The 22,046-nt window shown below is 56.3% G+C and overlaps 4 protein-coding genes across 5 annotated transcripts; 1 reads left to right on the forward strand and 3 right to left on the reverse strand.

The window, feature by feature from the left end:
* Positions 1–235: 235 nt before the first annotated feature.
* Positions 236–1,613, reverse strand: ZNF593 (zinc finger protein 593). The gene is made up of 3 exons (XM_086479982.1): positions 1,417–1,613; positions 884–946; positions 236–697 (listed from the first exon to the last, which is right to left on the reverse strand). The coding sequence occupies exons 1-3, from the start codon at positions 1,611–1,613 to the stop codon at positions 556–558; spliced, it is 402 nt and encodes a 133-aa protein (XP_086336108.1). The 3' UTR covers positions 236–555.
* Positions 1,614–2,395: 782 nt separating this feature from the next.
* CZH1orf232 (chromosome Z C1orf232 homolog) lies at positions 2,396–3,460 on the forward strand. The gene is made up of 4 exons (XM_086480342.1): positions 2,396–2,511; positions 2,630–2,716; positions 2,805–2,902; positions 3,164–3,460. Exons 1-4 carry the CDS (start codon positions 2,425–2,427, stop codon positions 3,420–3,422), a joined length of 531 nt encoding a protein of 176 aa, XP_086336468.1. The 5' UTR covers positions 2,396–2,424; the 3' UTR covers positions 3,423–3,460.
* A 770-nt stretch (positions 3,461–4,230) lies between these two features.
* Positions 4,231–5,287, reverse strand: FAM110D (family with sequence similarity 110 member D). Its single transcript, XM_086480003.1, has one exon. It carries the CDS (start codon positions 5,266–5,268, stop codon positions 4,231–4,233), a length of 1,038 nt encoding a protein of 345 aa, XP_086336129.1. The 5' UTR covers positions 5,269–5,287.
* Positions 5,288–12,234: 6,947 nt separating this feature from the next.
* Positions 12,235–21,178, reverse strand: PDIK1L (PDLIM1 interacting kinase 1 like). 2 transcript variants are annotated; one of them, XM_086479454.1, is made up of 3 exons: positions 21,140–21,178; positions 18,584–19,252; positions 12,235–15,835 (listed from the first exon to the last, which is right to left on the reverse strand). In XM_086479454.1, exons 2-3 carry the CDS (start codon positions 18,866–18,868, stop codon positions 15,095–15,097), a joined length of 1,026 nt encoding a protein of 341 aa, XP_086335580.1. In that variant the 5' UTR covers positions 18,869–19,252; positions 21,140–21,178; the 3' UTR covers positions 12,235–15,094. The 2 variants fall into 2 exon arrangements, with proteins under 2 accessions (XP_086335580.1, XP_086335579.1); XM_086479453.1 differs by having other exon boundaries at positions 18,584–20,011; positions 21,140–21,176.
* Positions 21,179–22,046: the final 868 nt, after the last annotated feature.

Consider the following 22,046-nt stretch of genomic DNA (forward strand, 5'->3'; position numbering starts at 1 on the left):
ACCAGCAGGCTGGGAACCCCCTGCCAGGAGGGCAAAGCAGAGGGAGCTTTACCGCCCTGCCAGGGCAGGAGCACCATGACGAGACCATTCCTCTGGGCTGGCACAGACGCTGGTGATGGGGATGACTGGGAAGAGCACAACACCAAGGGGCTGCCCTCCACCCCAAGGGGCAGCTGCCGCCCTCCAGCCAGGGCCCGGGTCACACTCACAGAGAGCTCTCAACACTGCCGGCCTGTCGGGTGACATATTTTAATGGGTGATTCACGAGGGTCAACCTCTGACCCAAGGAGAGAGGCTTAAAACCAGAGGCAAGTGTCCAGTCACGCCAGCATTCAGGGAACAAGCGGCTTGTCCCTTCCCTGAAAAGGAGGACACGCAGCGAGGGCACCCGGGGTCTCGCTGGCTCCTTCTCCTCGTTAGTGCTCCGGCCAGGGGGGCTGCCAGGAGGAGCGGTGCGTTGGCAGGCTGGCAGGCTGCACGGGGGCACGTCTTTGCTCACAAAGCTGAGGACAAAGGTGCCTTTACGGAGCCGCCCGGCCCCTCAGTCCGCTGCGCTCAGCTGGACGCCTCCATCTCGACCACTTCTTCGAGCGGCTGGGTCTGCACTTCCACTTTCTTCGGGGGGATGTAGGAGCCCATCCCGGCGGCGCGCTCTGCCTCCTCCTGCGTGTACGGTGCCTCCCGCAGCTGCTTCAGCCTGTGGGGAAGAAGGAGAGGAAGGCTGAAGCCTTCTTACCCCAGCTCCTCAAAACAAGACCGGCCCAGAACTGGCATCACCACCCACCTTACCCTGATGAAGTGGGGGCAGTGAGCCACGGCCTGCACCAGGGCAGGGAAACGGGCCCACGAGGTGGCCCAGGGTCCCGCTCAGACCCCCCCTTACCTCTTCTTGTGCACCTTGGACCTGAAGTGTTCCTTCATGCTCCTCAGGTCCACGAAGTAACGCCTGGGGGGGGGGGGGATTAAGAGACCAGGGGTCAGGGGGCCCAGAGACTGGAGCGGCTCTGGGGGGAACCCTACTGAGGGGCCAGGGCCCCTCCACACCCCTGGGGCCAGTCCCCTATGGGCCAGGGTCCCCCCTGAGACCAGAACAACCTCCCCACAAGGGCCAGGGTCCCCCTCTGAGACCAGAAAATCCTCCCCCCCAGGGGCTAGAGCCCCTCTCGCCGGGAGGAGCCCCCCTCAAGGAGCCAGGAGCCACCCCTGGGACCAGAACAACCCCCTCCCCAGGACCCAGGCCCAGGCTCAGGCCCATCCCCCCCGCAGGGGCCAGGCAACCCCCAGCACCAGGGCAAGCCCCCGCCAAGTAAGTCCTCCATCCCCAGTTGTCGTCCACCCCCCCCCCCGACTGGGACCCTCCACCCCTGACTGGGGGACACCCCCCCCGGGCCTGTCAGTCCCCCCCGGCCCACGCACGCGCAGTGCAGGCAGTAGAACTGGGCGCAGCCCGGCAGGTCGGGGTCGGGCTCCTGCCGCAGCAGCCGAGCGGCGTTCTGGGGCTGCAGGTCCCCGTGGATCTCGTCCAGGTCACGGCGGCGCCGCTTCGTCTTCAACTGTCGGGCCAGCGAGTGCGCCCGGTGGGCGCCGGTGCGGCGGCCATTGCGCGGCGACATGGCGGACACACGCCGGGACCGTGCTGCGCAGTGCGCAGGCGCAGGGGGCCGAAGGCCACGCCCCGCGGCCGCCCACCCCGCCCCACGAAGCGGCAGACTCCGCCCATGTAGACGCTGCCCTGCGTTGTAGGCCACGCCCACATGGCGGGAGACCACGCCCACTGATCAACAAACCACGCCCATCTAGCGGCAGGCCACGCCCCCAGGCTCAGCTCCGTGGCCCTGCGGCCGTGGCCACCCCGCGTCTCCCCGGGCCGGTGGGTGGCCCCGGGGGACAACGGCGTCCCCAGAGGCCCCCAAAACAGCCGTCCCCACGCTGTCCCCGCAATGTGCCATAGGGCCTGGCCCCGGGGCAGGGGTTGAGCGGGAGCCGTGCTGCCGCGGTCACTGCTGTGATGAGCTGGGGGGGGCTCAGCGCACCCTGTCCCGGCGCTGATCGGGTTTCCTCCACCCGGAGTGATCAATTATGGATGGGGACCCACAGCGCGGGGGTGGGGGCAGCACCGAGACCCAGCAACTGCTCTGAACTGTGAGCTTGGGGTGGCCCCAGCCCTGGGGGGGGGGGGTGTCCCTGAGGGGCACTGAGAGACTGGGGCAGGGGGGTGAAGAAGGAGGTTTGGGGGGTGACCCGAGCAGCTGCCCCCACATTGCCCCCGGCTCAGGTTCCCCTTTGTGCATTGGAAGTGGCCCTTGAAACTTTAATGAAGCCACTGGATCGCTGGGGCGGTGCGGGGGGGGGGGGGGTCCAGTCCAGCCCCCCTCCCTCTCCCCGCAGGACCCACCAGCTCCTGACCCTGCTGAGCCCCTCACCATGACCCAGGGCTTCTGGCGGCTCTACAAGGCCAAGGTGCTGCAGACCCTGGGAGGGGCACGGGCAGACGGAGTGCTGCAGGAGGAGGTAGGGGGTGTGTGGGGGGGTCACCGCCAAGCCTGGGTTTCCCCCCGACACGGGGTGACCGACCTCCCTGCCCTCCCCCTGCCTGCACCCCTGCCCTTACATAGGGGCTTTGTTGCAGGGAGACCCTCCTGAGCTCATGGAGACGGCTGAGCCCCCCACGCTGATGGAGGAGGGACCCAGCCCCATGTCCCAACTGGCAAGGAAGGTGAGGAGGAGGCTGGGGGAAGCAGGGGTCGGGGGGGGCCTCCTGGGACCTGGAGGTCCCCGATGAACCTGGCGCTGCCTCCCTGCAGGTGCAGGGGGTGGGTGCCCGGGGCTGGCGGACTCTTTCGTCCCTCTTCACCCATGAGGACGAGCACCAGCTGCTCAGCCCGGAGCCCTGCGCAGACCAGTAAGTTGCAGTTCGGTGGGGGGAGACCCCAGAGCTTGGATCCAGCCCCTGGGAGCTGCCAAGCCCCCGCACCCTCCCCCTGTCCCATCACCTGCATCCCCCTCTCCTGCCTATACCCATGGGGCTGGCCTGGGGGGCGGCAGGGGGGAAGCTGGCATGAAGAGGGGACATGGGGGGATTTGGAGATCCCAGTCTTGGCCATTGTGGGATCAGGCAAGAAGAGTCCCCACACCGACGGTCCCGTCCCTGCTCTCTCCTCAGCCCACTGGCTGCCTCGCCACCTGAGCTGCCCCCCTCCGAGAAGGCGCCCGGCTTTTGGGATCTTTTTGCTACCAAGTGGCAGCAGGTGTCGGGGCCGGACAAGGGGGTGCCCACCCCGAAGCCAAGTGAGAGCCCCGGGGAGCCGCCAGGTGACAGCGACAGTGACCTGCGGGAGCCGGAGGAAGGGGCCTTCCACTGGGGCTTCCTGGCCGGCAAACTGGCCGAAATCCGGAATAAAACCCCCCCCAAGAGCAACTAGAGGAGGACGCGTTGGCCAGACTCTCCAGCAGTGCGAGCAGCCCCCCCACTGCCGGTGGGCAGCCCCCTGCCCGCGCCCGAGAGCCCCGTGGTGGGTTTCGGTCAGTGTGTCTGCACTAAAGACCCCGAGTTGCCCCTTTTCCCTGAGCTCTGCCTGGTGCTTTCTTTGCCCTCGTCCCCCAACACCCTGCCATTCCACAGCCCCATCACCTCTGTAGCAGCATGGCCCCCCCATGGTGGGGGTGGGGAGCTGCCACCCCCAGCCCCAAAGCATCCCCCCGCCCAGCCTGGGCTCTGTCCACACAAACCACACACATCACCAGGCTAGGAAAAAAAAAAAAACCACAAAAAACCAAGTTTATTGAGTGCTGCTCTGACCCCAGCAGCCCCTTTTCTAGGGAGGAGGGGGCTGTGGGGTGGGCATTGCCTGCAATGGGGGGTCTCAGGCTCTGCCCACCCCCCCAGCCTGCAGCTGGTGCAGGATGTGAGTGGGCTGCAGGCCCATCCCACCACCCTGGGGCTGGAGATGGGGAGGATGGAGAAGGTGGGTCACCGCACAGGGACAGCGGCCTGCCAGCCCTGGGGCCAAGGAGAGACTCACCCAGGGGTGCCCCTTCCCCACCTGCCCCTCAGGTGCCCCCACTGTGCTCAGCCCTGGGTCCGGGGTGGACCTGGTGGCCCTCCCAGCCAGCGGCAGCCCCATGACACCAGGACGGTGGATGCCATCAGCCCAGCAGCCACAGTGAGGGGCCACATCCAGCCAGCAGGAGCCACACAGGCGTCCTTGTCCCCAGCCACGCTGCCTCCGCTCAGACGGTGGACTCCTTGGTGGCTGCCCAGGCTCTCTGGCAGCCGTAGAGCCACTTGATGACGCGGGCGTTGCGCTCCACCACCGAGATGGCGGAGACCAGCCGAGCATCCGGCTCCTCCTCGCCCAGCCCCGCGTCCCCCTCGCTGCCCGCCGAGGCCTGCCCGGGCTCCGACTCGCAGGAGCCGAGGAGCCGAGCCGAGGCGTTGTCCCAGCCCGCCGGCCCGAACCGCTCCCGCCCCAGCAGCTCCACCAGCGCCCGGTCCAGCCCGCAGTAGTTGAAGAACCGCTCCTGCTCCGAGAGCGGCAGGGAGACACGCAGAGCCAGCGCCTGCTTCTCGGGGGGCCGGGGGGGCTGCGCCGTGGGGCTGCCAGGCAGAGGGAAGATGCCACCGCTGCCGCCGCCGCTGCTGGCACCGGGCATCCGCGCCTCCTCCTTCTCTGCAGGCACCCACAGCATGGGGGTCTCGGGGCTCGGGGGGGTTGGCGGCCCCTCACCCAGCCTCCTGGCCGGGGGGGAGCTGGGGGGCTTGTCTCTGAGGGGTCCCTGGAAGAGGCGTCGCACCAGCCCGGAGCCCTTGGCATTCTCCTTGTCCCTGCCTGGGCAGTCCCGTTTCTGCCGGTAGATGATGAGGGAGTCAGGTCTCAGCAGGCGCCTGCCGCCGGCCCGGCGTGACACCGGCGACTGGGGGCACGGCAGCTTCCTGGGACCCTCCCGGCTCAGCTCGGAGCCCTGACACAACTCGTTACACTGCTGGCAGCTGAGGAGGCGCCGGCCTCGGGGGGACAGTCGGGGTGAGCAGCCTCGCAGCGCCGGCTCCTGCCGGCTGTTGATGACCTGCTGGGATTTGACATATTTGGCCTTGTCGGCCTCCAGTCGCTCCACGGCGCTGGGCGTCCGGCGCCCGCTGCCCCCCGATGCCCGCGGGTACTCGGGGCCCCGGTTCAGCCAGGCCAGGGGGGAGCCGCGGCCGGGGGCCATGAGGCGCATGTTGCTGGAGGCACAGACAGCAAGAGAGGGGCTGCCCAGGGGCACCATCGCCTCCCAGCCCTGAAATGGCGCCCTTGGTCGCTCCGCTCCCTTCCGAGCGGCTGTGTGTGGGGATCCGGTGCTGCGGCCGAGGAGGCTCCAGAAGCTTCAGCCTGGGATTCGGCTCTGGGAGGAGAGAGGAGAGCCATGGTTAGCATCGAGGATGCAGCAGTGGCAGGAGGAGGATGGGGGACGAAGAGGAGCCGGGGGGTCCCCTCAATCCCACGCACGGCAGGGCTGCCCTCAGCCAAGCAGGCAGGCAGCAGGCAGCGAGCCCTGCCAGCCCAGGCAGGAACAATCCACGGGCAGGAAGAGAGAAGCGCCGAGCATCCGCCGGCTTCACCCGCATCCCAGGAGCCGCTTCCAACAGGAAAAAATACCAGAGCTGGTCACCTTATCTTTCCGAGCGCAGGGACAGCAGAACAAAGCCCGTGTGCAGGAGAGCTGGCGAGCTGCCCCGGCCGGGCCCATGCGTGGTGGCAGCAGGGCAGGGGCTGGGGGGTGTTTTGGGGTCTCCGTGCCGTACTCCCTGCAGCCAGGCTGAGCTCGGTGACCTGGGAGGGAAGGTACCTCTCCTGCTCGATGCGTGGGGGACGTGGAGCAAAGGGGCTTTTATCAGCCCTGGGGTGTGACGGCTCTTGCTCAGCTGGACCTGAGCTGAGTCCAGGCTGTGAATCTGGCGGTGGAGGTGGGTGCCAGGGGAAGGGGGTCTGGAGCCTGAGCTGGGGGCTGTAAATACCCAGCGCAGCTGGTTTCCCTGAGCAGAAGGGGTCTGAACGGCCAGGAGGAGCCACCCCATTGCTAGCAGCCTCCCCGGGTGACAGCGGGGACATGGGGCTGGGCAGAGCAGGGCTCAGGAGAGAGCAAACAACCTGAGAGCCTTCTGCCCACACACCTCCGACACCACACCCACCCCTGGTGTACAGATGGGGAAACTGAGGCACGCGGTTTATCTGGTCCTGTGCTCCCAAGGGATGAGCTCCCCAGCCTCTCCCAGTGCTGGGCAGAGCTCTGCAGTTGTTTAGGGGAAGGTGCCCCTGGCGTGCGGTCCCGTCACCCACTGGCTTCGCCCCAGCAGTGCCAGCGTGCCCAGGATGCGACTACCCGTGCCGTTGGTCCTGCACGCTCCCCAGCCCAGCCCCGCTGGCAGGATCCGTGCCCAGCCGCTGGGCTCGGCAGCTGGAGGATGCTCTCACTCACCGGAGCCCACACAGGGAGGCAGGGATGGGATGCAGGGATGCTCCGGTCTCACTCAGCTCCTGCCGCTCTGGCTGCTGGCAGCAAACTGAACCCAGAGCCGGCAGGAGCCTCATATAGAGGATGAGGAAGAGGAAGAGCCACCCCATTAACCCCTGCCAGCCCAGCCCCATCAGCAGGAGCCCACCCTGCCACAGCCTTCACACCCCGGAGCCCTGCTCCTGCCCAGCCAGCATTAACCCTCCTCCTCCTGCAGCTCCAGCTCACCTCTGCCGCTCTCCTCCTCCCTCTGCCTCCTTACAGGAGCCTGGCCGGTATTTCGGGATCCACCGCAGAGATCTCTACCTCCTCCCAGGCAGGACTGAGTCTCTCTGTCCCCCCCAGCACACTGGCCATCAGGAATGGGACAGGAAAACCACTCTGGCAGCTTCTTCTACATCCACCCCAAGATGCTGGGTGCAGGTCAGGAGCAGGAGCCCACCAGGATCCCCTTCCCCAGGATCCTGCCCGGGCTGGTGGGGGAGAAGGAGGGAGAAAGGGTCCTTCGGGCACCTTCTCCGCTGGTGGCGAAAGGGTCAAAGCCAGCCCGGTTCCTGCCTCCTCTTCCCCCCGGGAAGGGCTGTAAATCGCAGGAAGCCACAACAGGCTGGAGCTAGCCCAGGGGTTATTTTTATCGCTGCTCTCTCCCCTTCCCGAGGGCCTAACGCTCCTGTGGGGGCAGCCCCTGGCCCCCCTCCATCCCCAATGCCTGCCTGGGGGTGCTGTGAATGCAGCAGACAGGGGCTAAGGACATGCTGCACCCCAAGCTGGGCTCCCAGCACCTCGGAGCGGGGTCACAGAAAGCCCCCAGTGCTCCCCAGGGACCCACCAGCTCCTTCGATCCCTCTCGCAGCCAGTATGGACGGAGAGCTGGGGTCCAGCCCAGCCCAGGCTGCTTGCAGGGACTCAGGGGAGCAGGAGGTTCCAGTGGGGACAAAGCCATGGCATTCATCCCAGGACCCGCAGGCCAGGGCGCTCTGTCCCTGGATGAGAGGGGACCCCGAGCACTGCTGGCCCCCACCCCAGTTCCTTCCTGCTGCTCGGGAACTGGGGCTGGGTTAGCATCCAGCATCTCCCTGCACAACAGCACCGGTGCCAGGAAGGGGCCGGGGCCAGGACTCCTGGGCTGAGGAAAACGGAGGCTGAGCAGGATGAGAAGGGCCAGGGTTTGTCCGAGCTCTGCCAGCACCGGAAAAAAATCCCAATGAAAGTGAGGAAGGGACAAACTACCTATTTTATTCTAATAAACCTGGAGAGGAGCAACACAGGCAGCTGTGCTTCCAGCAGCACTTGGGCTCTGTGTGCAGGATGCGGCTGTGCCAGAGCAAGTCCGACCGGCTCCAGAGGAAGATGGGGAAAAGGACAAGGGAGAGTAATGGAGAAAGCCGTGTCAGCCCTGGGATCTGCCCCAGGGTTCCCACATTCCAGAAGGGCAGCCAACAGGACCTTATTTTTGACTCCAGGCAACGTGAATCACTGTTTATTAAGACAGGTTTCCTTTTCCGAGCTGGGATCCCAACAGCCATTCGGGTAAAGACACAAGTGAGTAAGAGCAGCCTTGGATCCACCTTTCTCTGGCAGATGCAGGGTGTTCCCATGGGATGCTCTTACCAAACGCCTGCCCCTGCTCCAGGGCAACTGCCCTCCTCTCCAGCTCCACCTTGAAGAACCTGCCAGGCACTTACTGGCAGATTCCCTCTGGGATACAAAAAGGGATGATTTGAGTGGCCCTTCCTGGCATCAACATCCCACTCCTGCTTTCCCCGGGAAGGTGATGGGGTTTTTGTCACTTCAACTTCTGGGAAGGGATTTACCCAATTAATCAGCCTCTTGTGAACGCACCAGGTGGATTTTCTCAGTCACGGGATTCTCAAAGTCCCTTGTTTTTATTTAAGGTTATTCAGAGCTCTCACAACTTGCTTTCTGCTTTTTCAATGAGGCTCTGCTTCCCTCCCCTCCCGGCTCACCGGGAAGCGACCACAGTGCCAGGTAAGCAAAGCAACCCTGGGCAAAACCCAGACACAGCTGGGGCCAGGTACGGAAACTTCCAGCCCTTGCAGTGGGTGAGAAATTCCGAGAAAGCCCTCAAAGGTCACAAACCTGAGAGCACAGACCCTCCCTCCATTATCTTTCAGAGCATGCCTAGCTCCCAATTAAACAGCCCTGCTCCCTGCCAGCCCTTTCTCCCTCCTGGCTCGTGGTAAGGGGAACACGACCCCCTCAGCCATACTAATTACCTCCCCCCCTCACAACCCACACATCAGGCTTGCGGAGCAGCAGCGGAGCAGCACGGCCAGCGCAGGGCTCCGATGGATCTGGGCAAGCAAGCAGGGGAAGCCAGAGGCTGCCATGCCTTCAGGCAGCAGAAAAGCTGCAGCCAGCCGGGTCCCATTCCGACCTTTCCGGATGCATTTTCTCCCATAAAAATTTATTTAAAAATGAAAAAAAAAAAATCACTTCAACTGCACCATGACCAGGTGCAGACAGGACCGCAGGACCTGGTAGCCCAGTCATCTGTTTCTCCTTGCTGGTTTACTTTCACAACCCACAAAAGCCCTTGCTGGTCTGAGGTCCATGCCTGGCGAGCAGCCCACGGGAGCTGGGTGGCTGCAAGCCAGGGCAGGCCCAGGGTGCAGGCGCTTTCCTTCAGGAGGGGGCAGGAGTGGAAGGCTCGCTTTACCAGTTTAAAAATATCAAGGGCTCAAACGGGCACGAATAAATCTGAAACCAACACCTAATCTAAGGCAGCCGCCCACAAGTTGGTGCAAGTAGGAACCAGAGAGCAGCTGGGCCCAGGAGAGGACACTGAGGCTCCCGTGGATGTTCATACCCCCACCATGGCGGCTTCAAACCCCACGGCAGGTGATGGCTGGCTCTGCTGGCTGTCCGGTGTCTGCAAAGCGAAAACAGGGCAGTACTGGGACCACAGGGACAAACGGGAAAGGCAAAGAGAGATGGAAGGAGCTGCCAGGACTGAGGGAATGTGATGAGCACCTGGGCTGAACCCACCACCTTCTGCGAGGGACCTGCAAAGGTTTTTAGGTTGCATCTGCTTTCAGCTCAAACCCCAGAGATTAAAGGGGCCTCTGAGCATTTTTAATTCTAGCAGGGGCTCTCCCTTTGCCCTCTCCAGGAGGACACAAAGCAAGTGTCCCCCCAGCACACTTTACCTCCTGGAGCGTGGGATGGGAGCTGGGCACATGGGGCTGCCCCAAAGAGGGCGGCCGCAGCTCCAACCGCCGCCTGTGGGCTCAGCCCCACGGCTCAGCCCAGCCCGCCGCACCGAGGCTGCTCCTCATGCAACTGCCTTCTGCTTCCAAATAATCTGGAAATTCATCTGGGAATGAAGGGATTTAACAAGAACATGGCCTGTCGCAGCGATGCAGTGGTGGTGCTGGCTCATCCTTCAGGTCAGTCGGCTTCTCCTTGCTTTGCTCGTTCTGCTTGTAAGAGTGTGCGGGCTCAGACTCCCCCCAAAACACCTACAGAGCTGGTGAACAGAGACCTGCAGCAGCTCGGTCTTGTATTTCCACCTCCCACCCCTCCCCGAACGCTCTGGATGGTTTGTGGCATTTCAGATACGTCCCTCTTCCCCCACACAAGAACAGAAATTGCACTTTGCATAAATGGCTTCCCAGCCCCTCGGACCACAAGGGAAATGAAACAGTCGATGCTCAGCAGCGCCCATTAAACAGAGTTTGTGTTTAACCCTTCCTAACTAGTTCTCTGTGGGACAACTCCTTGTGTTCACCACTCAAACCACCAATAAAGATTAAAACCACTTAACGCCCGACACCCAGTCAGAAGGATTCAGGGGACATCGATGAAGCAAAGGGAAAAGCAACACAAAACGTCGCCCGGCCGTGCCGCCCGCAGTCCAAAGGCCACCTGAGCGTCTCTGCTCAGCCAGCCACTGCAGGGGGGTTGAAAAAGAAAAAAAAAGTTGTTTCTCTGAAGCGAGGGCAGCCTTCCAAGGGGCGGGAGCCGAGACAGGACCTTATCTCAACCACAAAGCAACATCTGCCATTACGCTGCAGTTTGCGCGGGGGCCGCGATTGGCTGCCTTGAAGGAAAACTCCCTCTTTTTTTTCTTTTGTTTTTCAATATTCAAACCAACACAAAACGAAAATACACACGAGGCGAGTTCCCAAGCCCGGCGCTGCAGAGCAGGGATTGCCCAGCCAAGCCCTGCCCGAGCAAACAGGACAGGCAAGCTGGAGCCCAAGGCCTCAGCATCCTGCAGAACAAGGAAAATAAAGCAGAAGTTGGGTTACTCGAGCTGAGATGCAGCCTCAGCTACACCTAATTTCTGCACCAGGGCATTTCCTTGGAGATTTTTTTTTTTTCCCCTGCTCTATGGACTAGATATATTTCAAGTCTGTAGGTTAAGTTTTCTTCATTGTGTGGGGGAGGAATTCAGCTTGTGTCTATATTTAAAATTGCCAGTCTTACAACTCATCAAATATGTATGACTTTCTCCTTTAATTAAGGTGCTTATCCTTTAATAAAAAAATAATCCAAATTTCAATCCCTTTTTCTTTTGCAACGACTGCATTGGCTTACCGATTTAACCACACAGCTCCTGCCAGGTGGGGAATCCTCCCATTTCTGGCACCAGGATAAGCAGGAATCCACAGGCCACGACGCAAGCGCACAGCCTGCAGGAGATGACTGGGCCCGGGTTTGTTGTGCGGGTAAGAAATGGCAAGACAAGACAATTTACAGCATTTCCAGTTTGCACTATTCCCACTCCCAGTCTGCACAACCCTTTGTTCCAGAGCGCTGTTAATTAAAACATGCAAATAACTACTAAATTTGTGTCATGTATAAGTAACCCTCACCTTTATTTCTCAGGTTTCTCAGGGCATGTGAAACCAGGAGGCCACTGTCCCTCACAAACCTCCAGACCGTTTACACCGGGTTCAGCCCCAGGAGCTGCTCGGCCACCTGCCCCCTCCACCAGCTCCAGTCGGAGCCAGCAGGGCTCGGCCCACGCGCGCAGGAGGGACACGCAGCAGAGCACAGGTTCACCAGGCTGCCCTCTGCACGGGGGGGGACAACAAGGCTCACCCAGAGAGCGAGGGCTGGCAGCTCTCTGGGTGAAATCCTACTCTGGCACACGTGGGAACTAGAAGGGAAAGGCTCGCTTCAGCGCGTGTCAAGTGCCCAGGAGAGCGGCAGCATCTATTTGCAGCCTCAAAAATCCAGTAGGTCCAGTAGCAGGGTAAGCAGAGCCCACCAGAGATCTCCTTCCAGCTCAGGGTGGTACTCCGTCTGCTTGTAGCAACAACTTCAAGTACACACTGGAGGCAAGAACGCTGCTTTCAGCCTTTAATCCCCCCTTTGAAAATGAAGCACACCCACAAGAGCACCCCTCTTCATTGTTAAAGGGCTCGGCCAAAGCCGCAGGGTCCTCACGGACGTGGCTCACCTCGCCTGCTCCAGGAGCCAGCTCCGTTTTCCCATCCCATCTGCCCTCGCCCTGTCAAGTCCTCCAGCACACACTACCCATCAGTGGAAGCTCGGCACTGCCGCTACTCACAGAAGATGAGCAGCACAGCTACCAGCCAACCTAGCATCTTTTACGAGCCTAGGACCACTTGTGGCATGACTGTGATGAAGCCCTGCAGCTCACTTCTGCCCTAGCACAGCAAACAAACCCTTCTGCAGCTCTGCTGACAGCGAGGTGACCTTGCGCTGACTGAGAAGAAAGCATTCCTCTGTAGAAAGTTCAAAAACTTCATCGAAATTCAGATTTTATTTCCAAAACAGTCATGAACTTAATAAATTACACAATTTTCCTCATTATAAATTCTCCATAAAATATATTTTACAGTTTTTAAAGAAAGATTTGGAAAAAAAAAAAAAAATCTTTTCTGAGTGCTGAAAAGTATCTTGACTTTGTGTCACGCTGGTGAATAACTGTAGCTGCCACAACAATTTGATTTATCAAAGGTTTTACAACAAAGACCTCAGACAACAAAAAAAAACAAAAAAAAACCCAAATCAAACACAACACAGACCTCGAGGACTACCACTCAGTGTTAACCAAGCACCATGAGAGGGATTTCAGGTACCCCCACCCCTTAAAGTGGCAATCAGTGCAAAGAAACACTTTGGGAGACAAATAAAGCCACCAGCCCGTGCCATTCCCTAGCACTCGTTCCTGCACTGTGGGCAGGCAGCACATTTGGTGCTCACCCTTCGAAACAGTTCAGCGAAGAACCAGGTGGTTTGCAGAACGCCTCACGGGTAAGCAGGAATATCCTGTAGCAGATTCATGCTTTAAGATAATGTAGTTGATTCTGACTTTTGGGAGGGCAGGAGAGAGGAGGAAGTTAGCAATGTATTTTTAAATGCTCTCAAGTTTAACATGGAAAAAAATACAGAATCGTAGAATGGTTTGGGTTGGAAAGGGACCTTCAGGATCACCTAGTCCAAGCCCCTCTTAAAACTTCCCTCATCGAATGACCACGCTGAAATGCAAGTACTGCGACACAGCGTTGGCACAGACAGAGCGAGGTTTGTTTTCCTCCTTTCAGGAACAAGCTGAGGCTTCAATTGTACAGAACCCAGTTCAAGTACAAGAACAAACAGATCTCCACTTCCAGGACACACGAATAAATAGATCTCTCCTCACTCCCAGATAAGCTCCAAGTCTTCTTTTACAGACTAAGCTGCCTGCCAACTCACACTGCAGCGAGGCGCTCTGCTGTCGCCGGGAACGGCGCCTTCTGAAAGTTACTTCTACCAATAAACATGGTTTTGGGACAGCATTTGTCTGAGAATCGCTGCTTAGACGACTTGCCTTACGTGATAAAGGGAAGCAAAACCAAGAATTAAGGACTAATTCTGGGCAACTCCGCCAGCTCTGACAGCACCAGGAAAGAACCACCTGTAGTCTGTAGAGCCTCACAGGTCTGGTAGAGTCAGAAGCCCTCGCTTTTGGAAGAGCAAAAAACCGATATTTTGTTTGTGCCAATTATCCACACTCGGGCAGAATAAACCCAGACTGATCAGAACTGCTCTCGCAGCACTCGGAGGGCACAGCATCCCAGAAGGAAATACTTACAGCGGTTTTCAAGTAAGATTTGGGAAAAAATAAAACATTAAATTGATTTCATTATGAAAAATGGCCTTTGTTGCAGCTTTAAAGGCAATTTTTTAAGACTCTACTTTTTCCAAAAGGTCAGATTGATGAGAAAGGTCACGGTCCTGCACCCAAAAGAACACAGCGTTATGCCATCACAAAGCAGCTTCTGTCTGCCCTGCAGTGTCAGGTGGCCCCAGCGAAACCTCTCTGAGCAGATCTATCTGCTTCTGCGCAGCAAGAGCTGGGGATAAGCAGCCTTTCTGCTACTCCAAAGCTTTCCATCCTACCATCCATGCTTTTAAATACATATTACTTCTTTAAAAGGAGGAAAACAAACCAAAAAGTCGGCCACGGTTGCCACACAAATCGGAGAGACCTTTCACACGCTGGTTACGGAGTTTTCTCTCATATTCAAGAACAGGTTTGTTTTACAAGACAAATAGTCACCCCTTTATCTCCTCATCACTGCCAGATTAGAGGCAGTGCCAGAAAGGAAGAGGCCATGACCAGTATTACTGGTTAGATGCAGTTAACAGGACAACTGTGCTGCCACCGTACCTTGAAGAATCTTAAAAAGCATCACTCCACGCCGCTGGATTCCCTCATCCATGAAAGCCCACAGTGCTCTGCTGTTACAAACCCCCAAGGTGCTATTGCATTATAGATACAAGAGCAGAGAGCACGTTGTGAAACTGTAGATTAACTTATTAATAAAGTACTTGATTACTAGAAGAAAGGAAAATCGAATGATTAACGAACTAGCCAACATGCTAGCACCTGATTGCATACGTTTTTGACTCCCTCGGTGACAAGCTCATTAAGCTGTGCGTGCTAAGCTTGGCCATGTCAGCACTTTCAAAGCTGCTGATGCCCTTGCATTGCATTTTTTTGCCTACAAAGTCAAGTCTCAGACCTTATCTTTGACATTAGATAACAAAAATAAATAATAAAAGTTATTCAGGCCTGGAGAAGAAGGAATGCTCCTCATCTATCTTCTTCACCCAGTTTTCTAGCAGACCCCAATCATTCAGACCCACAGCAAATAATTTAAGAAAAGTGGCAGACACTCCCAATCACTCGTATACATAAATATATACACAGAATTACTTTACAAAGCCTGGAGATTTGCACTGCCAGCATGCAAATCTCTTTTTTTTTTTTCCATAAGAGTTCCTAATACTGACATAGGAAACTGGAATGTACGAAATACTCCATGACATAGTGCTGGGAATCGAGTCTCAGCTCTGAAGACATCCCACCGCCAGCGTACGCACACGAACATCGCCACATCCCACACTTGCAGGTCACATCCAGGTATTATACACATCAACGCATCGTTACACAACGGCCAACTCGACATTCGTGTCACTTGTGAAACTCAAGAGAGAGATTCGTTTGGTAGAAACTACACCCTGCAAGTTCGAGTTCAGGCTCGTTCCTTTTACTGCCATCAAGTTGCACCATCGCTCGGAAGCAGCTCTGCGGAGAGAGACACGGCTCGGCGGGTCACGTGTCCCAGCTGCTGTCTTTAAAAGCTATGTTGACTAATCGCAGCTCCAGTTCGAAAGCATCGGGTCGGTCCTGCGGGTTGGCAGCCAGCATTTCCTTGATCAGCTGTTTCATTCGGGCGTTCATGGATTTTTTCTTGACGGGGATGAGCAGTTCCATTTTCGGGTTTTCTAGAAGCGCCTCTCCAACAGGCACGATCGCTGTCCCCTGCCTGACGTAGCTCCCCAGCAGTTCCTTCTTCGTTTCCGTGTCTATGAACGTGATTCTTTCCAGCATTGCCCAGATTATAATCCCCAAGGCAAAGATGTCTGCTTTGGCAGTGTAGTAGCCTTCCCAGACTTCGGGGGCCATATAGAAGTCGGTCCCACACGCAGTTGATAGAAAACACTTATTTACGTTGACTGGTTCCTCGGGATTCTGTCCTGAGGCTGAACATACTTTGCTCAGCCCAAAATCAGCTATTTTCAGGGTAGGCTCCAAGTCACCCGCATCCACGCTGCTCTGAGATATCAGAATATTGTCGGGTTTGAGATCACGGTGAATGATCTGGTTTTTGTGCAGGAAGGCCAGTGCGCTGCTGAGCTGAAGCATGAAACTGGTGTTGGTCTTGCGGTTCGGCTTTCGGGACAGCAGATACTCATTCATGTCTCCTCCATCACAGAAATCCATTACAAACCAGAGGTAATAAGCACTTCTGGGGTCAAAGACTATTTCTCCTTTTAGTGAGGTCTCTACGAGCTGCAACAAGGAAAAGAAATGTCATAACTACCTGCTGATCACACGAATGTAAAGCTACGATGGAAAAAATGCATGAAGTTGGATCTTCCTCTTGATAACCCAGAGCGCAAGATATTGCAACTGGCAAAAACAAGACTATGTGACATTTATGATGTTAAAAAAAAAAAAAAAAAAAATCACAATATATTTGACAGCCTCCTTGCTTTCGCGCATGCAAAGCCTATCTAAGTTGACGCTCCTGCCCAGAAGCCAGAGCTAGACCCAGATAACAGTATTTTGAAAGATACCAAGTGGCCATTGCACCCCCATCAGTTCCAGCTGGACAGTGTCCCACCCCAACAAAGCCTGTCCCACCCATGCTGCTGACAACTCGAATGTATAAACAAAGTCTCCACAAGTAGCCCCGTGCTGTGCCTGGGGGCTATAATTCCTCCTCCGCTGACGAAGCGGCACCACAACCGATTTTTAAAGACTGTTCCCCATTCCTTACGCGTGAACGTGTTCCAGCGAGCGCTAACACAGGATTCCTCAGCTCCAGAGAAGGCTAATCCACAGGCACAGCCGAGCAGCTGCTGCACACAACACCTTTCCCACCATCCTGACCCACGAGCTGTTTCCTAGTGTACAAGCAGCGAGTAGCTGGAGCAGCCAGTTCCAATACCGGCTTCACACGAAACGCACAGTAAAAACCAGCCATCGGTTTTACTAATCCTGGTTACACAACTACACATTTGCCTCTTCAGCTCCTCTGGGGTGGCTCTCAGGACGCTCTGGAAGGTAAGTCTTGCAAAGTCTAGCAGTTAACCAATGTATACTAATCCAAACACCGCTGCTACAGGCTTTCAGAAATTAAGATCACTATCAATATTTAGAAAGGCATTTTAAAATGCTTTTAAAAAGTGACCTTTCCCACCCAAGAGCAAAATTACTAGCAACTTACAGCTATCTTTAATTGCTAGCACAACTAGTACCCAAACTGCACCAACTTCAAACAGTAAATCCATGTTAGAACTAGAAAACTACGTATTCAGGGTTTACAGTCAGTAACGGTGAGATTAAGGTATCGCAGGACAGCAGGGAGCCTCCCTTGGCAAGCCAGCACCACCGCACAGCTCTCCCCTCCACACGGCTTCACAGCAGCTCTACTCACACCTCAGCCCAGAGCGTTAAGACAACAACATCCACCACCACGTCTGTGACGGTGGCAAAGCACCACCAGACCGGGCTGGTTCAGGACTGGCTTTACTGACCCGGTTCAGCTGACATCAGCTAAGCATTTGCCCCAAAGCCCTCCAGGAGACACCATCACCCCCTCCCCGGCCAGCCTCCTCGCACGTCGCACCCGTTCCGCTCTGTAATGTAATATCACCTGGGGTGGGGAGAGGACAGGAGAGGGCAAGCCAAGGGAGATCTGATTTTCTCTATTTTAGCATGTGCTAAATCCCAGCCTCTTTAGAGTCAGCCCAGCTCTGCCCTTTGCTCCTCTCTGGAGCAGGAAAACAACCTGTAGTGCTCGCGCCCGACGCGGGCGAGACCTACAGGCCGTGCTGTTAACAGGCACTGCCCTCAAAACCCAACGCTGCAGGTGATCTGGAAGCTTTCCCTCACCTCACCGTTCCACCCTGCCTTTTTTTTTTAGCTCCTCCCTGTACAGCTGTCCGCAAGTTCAATGCCATCTCTCACAGATCCACTAACAACTAGGAAGGTAAGGCACTAATTTCTCCCACATGAGCTGGCCTGTATTATTTTACCCTAACCCCTTCATGAAAGCAGGTCAGTAACAACTACCAAGCTACAGCAAGTTCACAAAGGCAAGAATCCTCCTTCTCAGGCTCACACAGCACTCGGCACAATGGGATCCGGACAGCCGTGAAGGGTTGTCAGAGGAACGTTCACCAACAAAAGGCCCTACATTAGACATGCAAGACTGACAACAATAAAAACTGAAATGATTAAAGCTGACTAGGGATAACACAATAAACACTGAGCAGGCTACTGACTTTTTACATCGGAGACACAAATTTCTGCCAGGAGATGATTTATAGTTGGGGCAGCTTCTTGACAAGGGAACGAATCAGATGATCTTTCAAAGTCTTTCCAGAGATGCTTTTTCTTCAAAAATATGCAACTTCAAACTTAAAGGCGACTTAAAGGCCACATTAAGGCCACATTCGGTAGTCACACAGGGGAAGCGATACTTATTCCCTTATTTACGATACTCCTACCTCTCTGAGGAGATTAATAGTTATTTATTCAAAAAAGAAAACGGCTCGCCACATGCTACTGATTGCTTATTATTTCTGAAAGAATTTTAAGTGTTGGCTTCCTAAATCAAGACGGTTACTTCCTCTTCCAAGGACATTAAGAAATTCTTCAGCGCTCTGTCCCAAGACATTAGTACGTGTCCGCTCATTAACCCTGCAGCAGGGCTTCTATCAAGCGCCTGCACCTCCCTTCCGCTTTACCTGTGGCGTTTCCTCAAGTTATCAAAGCAGATTTGCATTAAATAAAAAAAATCCCAGAGTCTTTTAGAGTGGCATGGCTTCAAATTACAAGACACAGGTGATTGTTCAATAGATACGTTGTTTTAAAGATATATAATAATTTGTGGGTGTCAACAATGCAAACAATACCCTCTCCTCGCTGAGCATACCTCAGAAAAAGAATGACCTTAGCTACCCACCTCCTTCCCTCCCAGCTACACATCCATATTAATTACTTCCACCCCATTACCTCAGCTTCATGTACCTGTAAATAAAGGGAGGAACTGGAGCCATGGGACATCTTCTGCACCATACCATCTTTCTGCAAGATGCACTCCTCCAGGTGAATGACGTTGGGATGCTGGCTCTTGATACTGCTAAGTGCCCAGAACTCACGCAGAGCTAGTTCCACGTTCTCTGGAGCATGGCACCGAATCTTTTTCACTGCGACCCGTGCAGAGGTCTTCCTGACGACTGCTTCGTACACCACACCATAACTGCCACGACCAACCTCCCGTATTAGATCGTACTTAGGCTGGCTACTCACCATCTTCAAGATCAAGGGTTCTGGGGAAGGGGGAAAAACCCACAGAACTAAAACTTATGAACAAGAACTGGGCTGTATTTTCCCCCATATGGCCTCGTGCGGCAATACCAGGCCCACCAAAACCCTGCAATTAACAGGCCGGCGCCGCCGAGCGTTACGCTGAACGCAACGCTGCATTTGAGTGCTAGAACATTCCAGAAGCTGCTCAGTAAACCTATACCTGTTGCCACGGACTAGTGAAATTACATCATTTTGGTGGGGTTATTAAGATTTCCGATACAGCCCAGTTTTCAAGGTGGCAACAATTCAAACCTAGACTTGCACTGGGCCGAGACAGGACTATTGCGTACGCTCCTGCTCCTTTCTTTCAGTGTCTTCCAGGAACATCTGCGGGAATAACAGTACGGTATCATGCCCTCCATCCACGCTGGGATAGCTGAGAAGAGGTTCTAGTTGAAGCCTGTGATTGGGCAGTAACAGATTTAATTAACACTGCCTTTTATGGAGGTGACCGCGTCAGTACATGTTTCTGTTGTAATTTAATAATTGAAATTCCTTTACTGATACTAAGACAAGAGGATGCTTCAGATTGCTTCTAATTTATGTTTTACTAAGATTTTTCACCTAGTCCCCTCTGAACGAGGAGCCTACAGTAAGAAAAAGTTAAAAAGGGTAACTGAATGCAAGAAGCTTGTACTCAGCATCTAACTTTCACTTTTGCTCAGTGGGGCAAGGACAAAAGTTAAGATATTGCTCTACAAGTAGAACAAGACACACACACACACAAAAAAAAAAAAAAAAAGCCACCAAACTCTGCTACAGGTTATGACCCTCCCTGCAACACTTCCCTGCAAGATTACAAACCAAAAAACACCAACACCACCTTCACACAAAACAACCGAAATGGGACACTGACTATAGACAGAAAAAAAAAAAAAAGCTTGGCTAGCCAATTATCACTGGTCAAACAGAATGAAACACAAAAATAATAAAAAAATTCACAGCTAGTATATCAGAACTAAAGTAGTTTGTAAGACTGCCAGTGATAAATGTCATTCTCTATGTCAGTAAACCAGGCAATAAAGGCCACATCAAAACAGCCTGTTATTAGTAGCAAGCTTTCAATTATTTCCACTGTTTTAGGTACTTTTTTTTTTTTTTTTTTAGAAAAAGAAAAAAAGAAAGAGAGAGAAAAAGAGGTATCATCAGTCTCAGGGCAATACTATACAAACATTTTAACCTTTCAGCAAAGTTCTGTGATAAATATTGACAAGAACATTTTGAACTGAAGCGTGATGTGCCCAAGGAACACGTTACCATGAGATTCTGCTCACAAGGCATATTGAGCCTGCACCTGTAGCATGGCTGAGGAACAGATTAAGGCTATAGCCTGCACGGTCTGATGGGCCAACAGCCCCTCCCACGCAGGGGAGAAGAGCAGGATCTGTAACCTCACCAGTGGCCAAATATTTCCTGAGAAAAAGATTGCGTTGCTCAAACACGATCACATCAAGTTCCAAATGAGCAGAAAACATCCCCCCCGTGTTGACAGTCGCTCAGCTGTGTGCTGTTACCAGAGAGGATCTGTCATTCTGCTACACGTTGGGGCTGCTACCTGCCCTCCTTCACCCCCACAGCAGGCTAGGCTGGTCTGGAAGTGCCACGGAGGTTTATTGCCTAACCCGAGGAGAAGAGCCGCCCGCTCCCCAGGGCAGTGACCGGGGCAGCTCCTGCCCAGCTGCAGGGCCCTGGCAGCAGGGCCGGGCACAGGCCAGGCAGCGCAAGGCAAACAGGCCGGGCCTGCCCCCTGCTCCCTCCTGCAGGCCTGGCAGCCGGCATCTCCCAGGGGAAGCGCTTTCCCTCCCTGGCTGCCTCGTTAGCAGCAACGACTACGGAATAAAATAAATCACCTCCCCCCTCCTCTTCGCCCTGCTCCTCCAGGGAGGCCCTACAAGCGGCTCTCACACCTGCACCGAGGGGAACCTTGCTGCAGAGGCAACGCTCGCTCCGGCCGGAGGCCGAGGGGAGGCTCTCACCCTGTCAGCCGCTGTCTGAGGGGGGGGGGGGGGCCCGCCCTGCTGGTCCCTAGCCACCTCGGCAGGTAACCTGGGCCACCTCACAGCGTACAGGTCCCCACCCGTGTGGGCCGCCCATTATGACGCGTCAAAGGGGAGAGGGGGGGGGGCGACAGCCCGGACCCGCTCCCCGCCGAGCCGAGCCAAGCCGGGCCAGGCTAGGCCGAGCCGAGCCGAGCCGAGCCGGGCGCCGCGTTACCTCAGCGCCGCCGCCACCGCGCTGCCTCCGCCCGGCCGCCATTATACCGCTCCCCCTCCCTTGCGCCGCCGCCGCCACGGCCCCGCGACAGCCACGCCCCCTCCCGGCGCCGCCGCTGCGCCCTCTGATTGGCCGGCGGCGAGCAGAGAAAAGGGGAGGGGGGGGGGGAGCGGGGGAGCGCGCGCCCCTCCGCGGCGGGGTTGCGCCGCGCGCGTGTGCCGTTCCCGCCCTGCCCCGGCGGCGCGCGCGGCCGTTGCAGCCGCCCGGTGCGAGGCGACGCGCGGGCGCTTTGTGCGTCCCCTCCGCCTTCCCGCCAACCACCGGCCCCTCTCGGCCCTGCCCTGTGCCTCCACCCCCACGTTGCAATAACGGCCCTCCTCTCTTTTTTTTTTTTTGGGGGGTGTTTATTTGTCATTTTCGTTTATTACTTTATTGCTTGGCATGGAGAAATACAAAACCGCCACGGTCCCTCGCGCCTCCGCTTGCGCGCTGGCCGTGTGACAGTGGCACAAAGCAGAGAGCTGTCCCTCCTCCCTGTGCTCCGCGCTCTGCCATTGCCCGCTTTCCTCTGCAGGGCTGCAGGCCACCCCACCCCACCGCCCCCACGCACCGGAGTTGGGGGGCACAGGGCTCCCGTCACGGCCCCCGCTGCCTCCTCAACCCATCGCCACGGGGCCACCCGCTGCTCGGAGCCCTGCAGAGACCAAGCGGAGGCCATTCGGATATACCCCCACCACAGCACGGTGCTCCCACACCTCTCCCGGGTGAACTGGGTGAGCCTGGCGGTGATTAGTGGGGGCCCAGCCTAAGCTGCCCCAAGCCAATTAGGGGCCCGCGAGCCCCTTGTGGGTTTTGAAAGCTGATTAGGGCATTACAACCCCTCCATTCCCGTGAATCCCCTTAATCG

This window comes from Leptosomus discolor, chromosome Z (genome assembly GCF_034619465.1).
Source record: "Leptosomus discolor isolate bLepDis1 chromosome Z, bLepDis1.hap2, whole genome shotgun sequence".
Lineage (NCBI taxonomy): Eukaryota > Metazoa > Chordata > Aves > Leptosomiformes > Leptosomidae > Leptosomus > Leptosomus discolor.

What these genes read in the sequence shown, in the direction of transcription:
- PDIK1L (XM_086479454.1), bottom strand. Translation starts at nt 18,868, where the DNA reads ATGGTGAGTAGCCAGCCTAAGTACGATCTAATACGGGAGGTTGGTCGT. An exon ending in GTTCCTCCCTTTATTTACAG is followed by an intron (nt 15,836 to 18,583) that starts GTACATGAAGCT and finishes TCCTTGTTGCAG; the next exon opens with CTCGTAGAGACCTCACTAAA.
- CZH1orf232 (XM_086480342.1), top strand. Translation starts at nt 2,425, where the DNA reads ATGACCCAGGGCTTCTGGCGGCTCTACAAGGCCAAGGTGCTGCAGACC. An exon ending in ACGGAGTGCTGCAGGAGGAG is followed by an intron (nt 2,512 to 2,629) that starts GTAGGGGGTGTG and finishes GCTTTGTTGCAG; the next exon opens with GGAGACCCTCCTGAGCTCAT. An exon ending in CCGGAGCCCTGCGCAGACCA is followed by an intron (nt 2,903 to 3,163) that starts GTAAGTTGCAGT and finishes CTCTCTCCTCAG; the next exon opens with CCCACTGGCTGCCTCGCCAC.
- FAM110D (XM_086480003.1), bottom strand. Translation starts at nt 5,268, where the DNA reads ATGGTGCCCCTGGGCAGCCCCTCTCTTGCTGTCTGTGCCTCCAGCAAC.
- ZNF593 (XM_086479982.1), bottom strand. Translation starts at nt 1,613, where the DNA reads ATGTCGCCGCGCAATGGCCGCCGCACCGGCGCCCACCGGGCGCACTCG. An exon ending in TTCTACTGCCTGCACTGCGC is followed by an intron (nt 947 to 1,416) that starts GTGCGTGGGCCG and finishes CCCCCCCCCCAG; the next exon opens with GCGTTACTTCGTGGACCTGA. An exon ending in TCCAAGGTGCACAAGAAGAG is followed by an intron (nt 698 to 883) that starts GTAAGGGGGGGT and finishes TCTTCCCCACAG; the next exon opens with GCTGAAGCAGCTGCGGGAGG.